The 12,149-nt window shown below is 36.8% G+C and overlaps 1 protein-coding gene across 1 annotated transcript in view; it reads right to left on the bottom strand.

Moving 5' to 3' along the window:
* Positions 1 to 12,149, bottom strand: part of ascc3 (activating signal cointegrator 1 complex subunit 3) — a 507,536-nt gene that overhangs the window by 48,218 nt on the left and 447,169 nt on the right. Inside the window, exon 38 of the mRNA XM_059645261.1 lies at positions 4,183 to 4,407. Coding sequence (XP_059501244.1) covers positions 4,183 to 4,407 — 225 coding nt within the window. The remainder of the gene's footprint in view (positions 1 to 4,182; positions 4,408 to 12,149) is intronic.

Raw genomic sequence — 12,149 nt, 5'->3', positions numbered from 1 at the left:
TGCCTGCCTTACTAGAGACATGCACATTCCCAAAAGGAATAAAACAAATCCATTGTTTTTTGTAGCATCTCAGATCTCCTGTTTCCTAAGTATTTTACTTTGAGATCATTTAATGCTTTTTTTCAAAAAAAGAAAGTGTAATGTGGCAAGTCTTCTGAATACTACAACGTAATATTTCATTAAATTAGCTTCTTCATTTATATTTTTGGGATTACTCTAACACAAAATACATGAATAAGTCATGTTTGCACTGTATGTAGTAAATCTAGCAACTGCAATTTATATTTCAAATCCATTCTTTTATGCTCATCATTCATTCATTCTTCATGTGTGGATATTACTGAATTGTGACATTGCTTTTATTATCTGGTTTCATGTACTATGTCACAAATTCCCTTTTAAATCTGACAGGCAATCCCTGCTCCATTCCCATGGCAAGTCTTGACCAGGCAAAGTGGACTTGCCTGGTTTGAATTTAATCAGTTAACGAAGATTGATAGTCAGTAGTTCCTGCTACTTTTCTATGCCAATCACAGTCTAAACAATCTGCACCCTCTTCTCATGGTGTTTAAACTGTTGCTCCCTTTCTAACTTTGGTTTCACTACATTTTAATCCTGATGAATGCAAAGCAAGAAACTTTGATTTAATGTCTATTTTTAGCAATGTATATTTATAGACTTTACTTTTTCTCAACACTTTCCACAATAAATTCTAATGATCTAAATTTAAAATGAAGTAACCTTCTCAGGTTATAATCACATCTTATCAAATGGAAGCATTGCATTGCCACCACTGGGAGGAAGGTGTAATTACAGTTCAAAATAAGTTATATTCTTCCTGAAATTGTTTATTCTTAATTATTCAATGGAAACGTAAAACCATTGTCTTCAAAATAGCAATTGAGTCATACAGCACTTCTTTACCTAATTCTTCAAAACACTCTAACTGAATATCACCTCGGAGCTGAAGTTGGTCTTGGCTTGAGACAATGTCATGGGTGATTAAATGTATGTAAATTAAGTTATATTTTTTGAGCTCTATATCAATGTCCATCACAATCACAAAGATCACCCACTACCACATCTGTAACATTGACTGTTCCCATCTGTGTGTCAGTCCACCAACGACAGAAAGCCTCTTGAATGCCTTTATTGTGCTGCACCAGTCCATCCTCCCACAATGTCTTCATCCAAACCCCTGTTAACATTCATCACCTCGCCTGTTCATCATTCTGGCCTCAGTAGCCCAGTCCCTCAAAATACAAATGTAATCCTTGCTTTAAAATTTCTCAAGAGATTGGTTCTCTTCAGTATTAAAATATCCCCATAACTTCTGCTCCTGTAATCCTAACGCTTTGTGAATATTTACAATTTCCACGGGGGGAATCTGTAAATCAAAATTTATCAAATCACTCCCCAATTTAAGAAGATGAAAAATATTCACTTATTGTGACTTATTTTAACAAAACTCAAAATGAAAATAAATTAAACATTTTCACAGGCATATTATACCTCAAATGAAAAGCTAGATTTAAAATTATGCAACAAAAGTACATCTTATGCAGTCAGAAGTAAGTGCATCCCCCGGACAAACGTGTGGCAGTCTGTAGTTACACTGTTACACAACATGCTGCACTCTTCACGCAGGGTAGGTTGAAGGTCTACCCAACAACTTTCACCTTCAAGTTAAGGGCAATGCACACTCTATGAACCCTCTACCTCTCGGGTCATGATAGTCCTAACGGTGTTAGATTTCCAGAGCTCCTCTTCAACTGACCAACTGCTATTCCCCAGTTCGCTTTTGGAAAAGTACTCAGTGCTTTCGCATCTGAGATAAATATCTTTCAGGTCTCAGGCCTTTTTATTTATCTTGAACAGTACTTTCAAGTGATTCCGTTTTCTTTACTGACAAACAGAAAAGTGACCTCTTTTTGACAGTGATTTTCTTTCTTTACTCACAAGGGTTCAGTGTTTTGCTTTCTCTATGCCTGCTTCTTTTTGTGTCTGCATCTGTCCATTGATAATCTTCACAACCTAGTTCTTCTACTTGTAGCTTTCCTTTGTGTCTAGCAGTCACACAATTTTTTTCTCAACTTCCTTCCTGGCAATATATCTTATGTCTTAGAAAATAACAATTCATTCCTGGCCTAACTCTAAAAATCCCATTTCCAACATCATTAAAAACAATGACAGATTACACAGATCTTAAAAGAAATTACAAATTTTCCTGACAGTTCTGTTTTCTAAATCAAACAGCATCACAAAATCAAGTTTTACTATGCTAAAGTTTTGATTGTAACTGTATTCAAAATATAGCAAATTCAATATCATAACCACTTCATCAACATGGTACATCGGTAAAAACAATTGTTATTTCAGAACAAACCAAACTTCAATACATTGACACTGCCATTTTACAGTCTACTAAAACTGAATATTTTCACTTGGCTTTAAAGGTGTCAATATCATTTGTTGGTCTTTGAACTCTCAAAATAGCATCTGCAACCATGTTATTTGGGACAAAACTCAATTTAGAAATATTTACAACCTCATAATCTGTTACAACATTAAATTACATTTGGATTCTTGATTAAAAGGTCTGTAACATGGTTTTGCATTCTTTATTTTACCTGTTCAAAATCTACATTGGGTTGTCTCTAATCAGATCTGGCAAAATATCTGCGATAGGCTTAAAAGTTTTATAATTTGCTAGGTAGGGTTATTTTGGTCAAGAAGAACATTGCTAATGCTGACAAACAATTTGGCTTCTGGTTAGGGATTGCTCTGAATTGGAATTCAAAGAGAAATCTCCTGTGTCAGATTTTTAAATTTTCTGGCTTCAGCAATGTCCTTTGTTCTTCTGTGTCAAATGTTGTCACACAAGCAGCAGACTCCACAGGCCAGAATTCTTTCTCAAAACCCTTCCTCTCCTCCATTTTCTTCTATTCTTTTCAACTCTCTGTAAACTAGACCTCTTTAGCCAAGCATTTAAATCTACTGTCCTGATTTCTTTGCTCATAGAGATATACAACACAGAAACAGATCCTTTAGTCCAGCTCATCCATGCCAGCCAGATATCCTAAATTAATCTAGTCCCATTTGCCAGCATTTAGCCCATATCTTTTTAAACCCTTCCTATTTGCATACACATCCAGATGCCCTTCAAATGTTATTGTAACATACTCCACCACTTGCAAAAAATTTTCTTGAGCGCACTTAACAAATTCATCTCCATCCAAGCCCTTAACGTTATGCAGTCCCAATCTATGTTTGGAAAGTTAATTTTGTTTTCTTATTATGCTTTTGTGAAGTGCCTCGAGACATTTTTCAAAGTTAAAGGCAGCGCATGGCATTAAGTTGTTTTCAAAACATGTGCTTGGATATTGTTTATTGCCTCATAATCTTATCTCATTTGCCTTGGATTAATAATCATCACAAGCACAAGTTGCTGTTGGAGCTGTGGTTGCACTACCACTAAAATCAAAGTATAAGTTCACAATGTAAATTCAATACATCAATAAAAGAAAGCGACTTGCTCCTTCTTACTTGCGCCAGTATATTGTTTTACAAATCTAAATTACACAGCTCTGTCAGGTGAGAAAAACGTTGGAGAATCTATAACTTAAAAAGCATACTGCTTTGGCATCACCTTAAACATGGAACTTGTTAAAGATGTAAAGGCAGCATTGCAAAACTGTGTGCAGACACTCTTAATCAGTGTCTGATTGTTGTTTGCTCCACTTATCTAACTTTAATAATAACAACACATGGAAAGAAAAGAGCTGCATTCTCCTTTGACATTCTTCTAGAAACTCTAACAAATCAGCCACCTGGTTGACTAATTGTGCTTTCATCATTTCTAACATCCAGATGCATTAACTTTGTGTTCTAACCTAAAACCAAGTAATCAGACAGTAAACTAAATTTAGCATTCTTGCTTTTGTATGCGACCCTGACAAAATAAACCTGTGTTGGTCACAAAAGCAAACAAGACAAACTGATCAAACGTATCTGCACTGCACGGCAAAATGCAAAGTGTAAAATAACACACCATCTTCAAACTTAATGAGCCAAAACAATCCCTTACACATTTATAAAAGATCTGAAATGGCTTGAGCTTGCAATTTCTCTTTTGGTAGGAATGACATCTTGAATAGTTTGGCAATATTTAGTTTTTCCTACCTGACAGATTCGAATGGCCTGGTCCAGTACAGATTTGGTATCTGTAGCATAATCAGGGCATGGCAAGGCAGCTCGGCAAAAATGTGCTTGGAGCAGCAGGTGGGCTTTGGTGTGTGCACTGTCAAGCGAATGTGGATTTACTTCAATGGGAAGATGCTTAGCCAGATCACTATTCAGTTGGTCTTCATTGTGGCGTACTGGAAGGTCTGCATATTCTGCAGCATCCTGAGATGAATGAAAAAAAAACTGAAATTAGATTTGGAAGATTCAATTGCAATGATTAACAATATAGATATCAAATGAACAAACAGGAATAAAAACAGACTGGATTAATAAAGGAAGCAAACTGAGAAAGCTGAAGAAATTTTACGTTTTAATTTTGATTTGGTATTCTAATCAACTCCACATCTATCCAAAACTTGAAATTTGATATCGATATTGTTTCTCATAGCATATACACGTTCAGCACATATTCTTTAATCAGAGCTGCTGACTCACAATAAAGAGCCAGAAAGTATTCTCATTAGCCAAATTATTGCATGACTGTCACACTGTTTGAATTTACTGGTCACTTTTAAATGCATTTACACATTCACTTCAATTATCTAAGCAGAAAAACAGACTTTTAATGGTCTTGTGGTTGCTGTTAAAATGTATACATTTTTATTCACTGGTACTTTTAATCAAAACTCTGACCTGTTCTTACTATTTTTTATGACACTAATAATGCTGCTAACATGTACTTACAAATAGTTATTGTTTACTTGCTTTACCTGTGTTTTTTTAAGGTGCATTAAAAATACAGATGTTTCAATCAAATTCTGAAAAGAGCAACGAAGCAATAGCTTCAAAATTTTAACAACCAAAATTGGTCCCAAATAGTTCTAATTACTTTCTTTTGGGAACAGCTTTCTAAAATTAAATGCAAGGAGGGAATGCAAACTCAAAAGTGCTTCTGAAACTCTCAAAGTTAACTACTGGAACAAATTCAGCAATTTGCATGCTACAAAGAAAGAAATGAAAATGAACAAAGTGATGGTAAATACTGATAATGGGAACTGCAGATGCTGGAGAATCCAAGATAACAAAGTGTGGAGCTGAATGAACACAGCGGGCCAAGCAGCATCTCAGGAGCACAAAAGCTGACGTTTCGGGCCTAGACCCTTCATCCAGCTCCACACTATGTTATGATGGTAAATACTTCTTTGTTTTGGGGAAGTCTTCTCAACAGCATTTAACTGTAGATGGAGAAGCTGACCATGACGCCTGATATTAGGGAGGCTATTCTTTTGGTACTATTGCTGATGTACATCGATTATATTTCACACTCAGCATTCAGGACAGATCCAAGATATTATTGGTCAATTATATTATTTCAATTGTTTAACAGTTAAGTATGCAAAGTAGGATCAAATTCACCATTTTACATGAAATAAAATGAATCAAGTTCAACTTTTTCAGAGAACGGTGGAGACAGAGTCACTGAATATTTGCAAACAGCGGTAGGAAAGTTCTTGACAAACATGGACTCAACAGGAATACATAGGAGGGTGGAGTTGAAGCCACCACTGGATCAATCATGATCTTCTCAAAATGCAGAACAGGTCCTTGGGACCAAATGACTTACTCTTCCTCCTAATATATGTTCCATCTGTCATAAAACAGAGCGCTGTACTGATTCATGCATTTTTAAGAAAGGATAATGCTATATTTAAATACCTCATACCGAAATAAGGTGCTGAAAGAGTTGCGTTTTTCTTAAAAGTAATAAGCGGAGTTCCCTCGTGGGCAAAGTAATTTCCAAAGAAATAAAGAACTAAAAAGTTACCAAAATGGATTACTGGTCTAGGCAAGGCTATTTAATTCATTAGGCCAAGAAGCGAGGGTGCTACAATTGGCTTCAGTTACCTTAGATTCAAGAGTAACAGGGGGAAAATAACATCCCATCTCAGTGGGCTCCTCTGCAGTCCCAGCTGCACCATGAGGAGTGGTGGTAACTTCTGGAATAAAAGCAGCCATTCAATCTAAGTGCTGGAGCCTACAGGTCCAGCTAAGTCCAGGATGTTGCAGCATCCGGGGGCCCCGATGGCATGGCCAGGCAGGGATGGGATACTTTAGGAAGGTGGAGTGAGGGGAACTAACTTTGGCTTCAAACATCAATTCTGGTTTTCTCCCATTTTAGGTGGGACAGATTTAGGTGAGCTTATGATGCCAATGCTCACGGACCCACACTGGGTACTTGGGTCAGCTCTGAAGGACTTAATGTTTTGTGTCACAGCAAGCATCAGAGCTGTAAAGAAGAGGCGAGAATCGGGAGAAAAAATGAAAGAAACTTAAGATCATTTATATCAAAAGACTATTTTATTCATTTCTCAGAGTATTCTGCTTGAACTTATAGAAAACCATAAGATGAAATTTTACTTAAAATTCAGAATATGTAAAAAGTGTTCGATCGGTGTGGTTTTCTACAGCTTTTGAAATGTTTAGTCATTCTATCCTTGGAATGTAGTTATTTACTTTAAGCCATTTACTTGTTTATTTATCCTCTGATCTCTTTCTATGGGACCTGTTTCTCTTTTTAAGGTTCTTCAAAGTGCACTGTCTTCTATTTACCAAGACGTCTTTGACTCTCAAATCTCATCAGTCTCGAGATAATGCCATTTCTTGGTTATGCTATTGTTAGGGATGTATTCCTTTTGCCTTTTCAGAAAGGATAGATTCACTTGTTTCCTAGTTATTTTAATAAGTAATACTTAAGTGCTGGCACACAGTTATAGTTGGAACATAAGCGAAGTTCATTTTCTTATCTGCATTATGCCACTAATTAAAGTAAATTGACAACAGGGACTAAAGCTTTTTGTGTAACAGAGAATGGAATTCAATGGAGTAGCAAAAGGTCACTATAACCCATTATATCCTTATGTGAAGGGCTGGTTTCAATGTCTTGCCCTTGTTTGTTTTCTGCAGTCTAAGCAAATTGCTTACTACTACTCTGTATCCCTGGTTTGCCCAGCTGTCTTTGAATAAAGACATCTACTCTCACAAATGTTAAGAGACAGTGATTGACATCGTGTGATGAACACTAGCTGTAACCCAGCTACTGTTCTTTGAGTCTGCAACAGAGTGGAGTGAATAAGGAAACCATGCTTCATGCTGAAAGGAGAAGGCCTCCTATTCCTGCAGTGACTTCCATTTTCTTCCATACTTCTCGAATAAAAATCTCAATCTGTGTAGCAAATGACTTATACCAAGGCACCCTTGGAGCTAGTCAGCAGGTCATTTTTAGATTAGCTGGGGACAGAAGAAGAATACTACCGTAGCTTATGATTTTGAACTCCTGATCATTCATCCAAGTAATTTTCTGGTACTGGTTATAAATACAAACAAAATATGAATAATACCGGGTATACGATCTCAAAAGTACTTATTTCTTTGATTGTATGCGTTTTAAGCAAACAGAATATTTCTTTTCTCTTGGTTTCTTTGTTACATCAACAGTGAAAGCTTCAAGAAAGTGAATTAATTACATAAGGGAGCAAACAGTTCATGTAATAGCGCAAATAATTCTGTATTAGATTTGGAGAAATATCACCATGTCAAAGCTGCCCAGTTTTTGACTCATGGAACAATTTCAGTCACTAGTTTTAGTTTTAGACAAAGCATTTATCACTTTTATTTTCTGCATATCTATATATAAAATGTATATATTCTCTGGATATGCAACTGAGAAAATTTGTACAGAATATGTATTGTCGTATGTTGTCCCACAAGAAGCCCAGTTTGAAATACAAGCTTCGAGTATTTCAGCTACAACACATTTAAAACCATCTATAATAGACAAGATGAGTTAGAAATTTTTACAAGTCCAGAAATTAAGTGATTTTTTTTGCTTATTTCAAGTCACTTAACATATTCCAGGTAATAAAACTGTGAATTGTGAAGCATATCAGAGTGCAGTGAATGTCTATTCAATAACAACACTTAAAAACGAACAGATAATGTGAGGTTTAACAGAGTAGACCAATACAACTGAGCTGGTCGCAAAGGTAAGAATTAGGTGGAAATGCTCCAAATAAGGATCTGTATAACTGAATAAGCTCAATGAACTGTCTCTGATTTTATCATTTTTTATTGCAAAATGTATGTTGGTGGAGGATGATAGCTATTACAAGGAAATTTAAAGATCCTGTCCCTTTTGCTCAGATAAAGGAAGATTCTTTCTGATGTTAAATGTAGCATTATTTGTATGTTTAGTATAACATTGGTGGACAGATTTTCAACACTGGAATGACATGCTTTCATCTTTATTATTTCCCTTTTTTCATTTAACATTCTCCTTAAAATCCACCTTGATAATTAAGATTGTAGTATCCTTTTGCAATATCTCTTTTGTTCTCGTATTGATTTTTGTCTGATTAAGTTCCTTTGGTATGAGGTTTCAAATTAAGGGTGCTACTTTAACATGTTAGCAACTGTTTCACCCATGGCCGTCATAATGCACAAATAATACCAGTCGTTAAAAATATGGGCATTTCAATCAGTAAAATGTTGAAACACTTGGCGACAGTATTATTCAGTGAAAAATTGCAAGAAATTTCAAATATTATGGTTTTGAAGGTGGGGTCAGGAGAAACATTCATGTAAAATTCTTTTTCCAAATTATCAGATACATCTTTGCATTTCGATTTTACTATTATATAATCTCTTTGCTAGGGACGATTGCACACTTGGAAGAGATATTGTCTGAATTTACACTCACTAATTTAAATGGAAGGAAAATCAGGCAAACTCTGGTACGAAGATTTTCCTCCTCTGAATTTCCACCCTGCCCTGATGATTATTTAGTGCCAAATCTTAAAAATCTTCTGTGATATTTCCTCGCAGAGATTACAAAGAATGGAATTGCATCCCTTTTGGAAGTCATCATTTCTGAGATGGAAATCACACACTTCTATGTGGCTCTCATTGAAATGAGCAGGATTTGGCAAACTTCCCATTTTTAGTTGTTGACTCCAGTACTGAAATGATAAATTTAAGGTCCACAAGAACAAATCTTTTCCTGTGTCCCACCACTCCATATAAACTTTCTTAGGGAACATGACTAAAGTGCAAGAGTGAATATTGGTTTTGTAGAGCAACTCTTCAATGTTTAAAGTTATATGCTAGAGGCAATGAAGTAGTTAGCCAAATGCTGCAGGGGTGTAAGTTGAGTACCTTACCACTTCAATAAGTACCTATTTGAAAGTGAATAGGATTTAATCTTTAAACTGTTTGCCTGGTAAGAGATGAGCAATGGGTTTGTGGTTAATGGACACAAGACTTTACGGCAGTCTTGTTTAATGTGTAACATACAGAGGTGACAAAATAGGACAACGTTATTTCCTCATATTTCAGTGTGTACACTGGTTAGAAGCAAAGGTTGCATTATTGTTCATAATTTATACATCATCTCTACCAAATCATCCACATTAACAGGAAAGTCTTTTTAAAGATGTTCAATTTCTTGCATTGTTAACAAGGGTGCTGGTGAAGATTTTAAAGTGTCAAATAGTTTAGATAAGGTAAGTCCTCAATATTACTTTAAAACAAACAAAGATAGTGTGTACAGACGTCATAAACGTAAAGTAGTAAAAATAAATCTTTATCAGATATTGGAAGGACTTTCTTCATGCAAACTTGATAAATGTCTGGAAAATCTGTAAAGTTATAGATAATCCAGCTGATTATGAAGTTGGGAGAGTTAGAAAATGAGAAAAGACAAGGTTTGGCAGAATGACCATTCTAGTTCATGACTTTTAGATTAGTTTTAACCCTCCAAAGGCAATGATAGCATTCCCACACTCTTATTCCTCTGTTCCATTCATCTTGCTACTGTACAACTTGCTGCCTCATATTTGAAAACTCCTAACTATATGCACCTTTGCTCCTTGTCTTCCCAACTAGCAAGACCATTGTTACACGAACTTCCTCCCTTGTCATTTGTTCAGCAACATGATGAACAATTAAAAAGTTACCTCTACTTTCTTCGAATGTGGATTTCAAGAATACCAGCCCTGTTATTTAAAATGAATGTTGTTATCCTGTCTAATGTGCCGAGGACGATACAACTGATGTTCATTGCTGTGGCATTGCACAAACTAGCCTACCTAGCTGCAAACTACCTCTTTAGAGTCTGAAGCTTGTGGAACCTTTAAAAAACAATGTGTTTTACAGCAAAGTGAATTCACATTACAGAAATAGAACTCAATCCTCAAATTCTCTCTGTGAAGAAATATAAACAAATATCCTGGAAGACAGCAGTTGCAAGATTGTCAGGACTCTAGAGAACAGTCTTGGAGTTTGGAAGCCCCAAGTGCAAACAAACAACTCAAACATATTGCATGATGGGAAATATGCACAAATGCAAGATTTTCAGATGAGAAAATTCGAGAAAGTGCCTGTCACAGTCAATGTTGCAATTTGGATGTCATATCCTGCAAATCTTGAATACTCAAAGCAAGTGGCATGGCATGACTCAGCAGTATGATGGAACACTCTTCATTTACCTGGATGAGTGCAGCTCCAGTAACAATTAAACAGTGTTGGCATCATTCAGAACAAAGCAGCTCGCTTCACCAGCAACTGAAACCACCAGCTTAAGTACAGACTCCCTCCAGCACAGGGGTAGAAGTGTGTACCATATAGAGGATGCACAGCAGAATCTCACCAAGCTCATCACTTCCAACACATAACCTCTACCATCTCGAAGGGCAGGGGCAGCAGATGCATGGGAACAACACCAACTGACACACTATTCTGACTCGGAACTTTATTGCCAGTCTTCACTGTTGCTGGGTCAAAATTCTGGAACTCCATTAAGAACAACATGGATGCACATGATGACATGCAGCAATTCAATAATGCAGGCAACAAGAATTTTCTCAAGGACACCTAATGGTGGACAAGAAATGCTAGCCATTGCAATAAAAAGCTATGCTTTAAAAAAAAAGGTTGTAATAAAAGCCACTAGCTAATACATTTTCTGGCCTTGAAGTAACCCAGGTCACACCAAGAACAGGCAAGAATCTGGGGAAGTTTTCAACAATAATCTCTGCCTGGCCTCAAGATTCATTGAGAGCATTTGTCAACAGAAGGTACATTACCAGTGGTGTTAATTAGGTAGGTTAGGTTAGTACATACTTACAGAACAACTTTAAGGTCATAAAACATTCCAAGCCTCTTCACATTAGAATTATAGAGCTAAACATGAGACCAGGCCAGTGAGTGAGACACAGTATGACGTCTAATGACCAAAAGATTCTGAGATAGAGCTGAATCTTACATTTGTTTTGGCTTGGTGCCAATTTCATCAAGTCTCATGGTGTTTCTCTCAATGTGAGCCTAGCAGTTTCCCTGCAACATCTTATTAAACTTGACAGACTATCCCGATCCCATGGAGCGCCTTGTGTCTGAGTCCAGTCCCTATTCTACCATATGCCATAGCCTTAACAACTTGCCACTTCTGGGACATCTAGGAATGGACCGGCATCTGTGGCATTAGACCATTTTTGAATGGCCATTGTGCACCCGAACAAGTCAGAATCACACAGCATGGTTCTTGACATTTGTCCTGACACGGCAGACAATGGGAAACTGGTAACCTGTTTTGTGAACAAGGACCTTGACGTCCTGGTGAATGTACTGAGGAGGCATGTCCTCCTTCCTCAGGAAATCCAGAGGAGGCCACTACACTAGATCCTGCCAGTCTGGCTTGACGTCGCCCCAGTCATTGCAGTCTCAGCTGTCAAGAGGAAGGCCCAGAGTGTATAAAGAATATTTGAGCAGGAGTAGGCCATTTGGCCCTTTGGGCCTGTTTTACTATTCAATATGATCATGGCTGTTCGTCCAACTCAGTATCCTGTCCCTGTTTTGCCCCATATCCTTTCATCCTTTTAGGACTAAGAACTATAGCTGCATCTTTTTTGAAA

The sequence above is a fragment of the Stegostoma tigrinum genome, chromosome 4, assembly GCF_030684315.1.
Source record: "Stegostoma tigrinum isolate sSteTig4 chromosome 4, sSteTig4.hap1, whole genome shotgun sequence".
Lineage (NCBI taxonomy): Eukaryota > Metazoa > Chordata > Chondrichthyes > Orectolobiformes > Stegostomatidae > Stegostoma > Stegostoma tigrinum.
The sequence above is the reverse complement of the archived record's forward strand: the minus strand, read 5'-3'. Positions and strand labels throughout refer to the sequence as shown.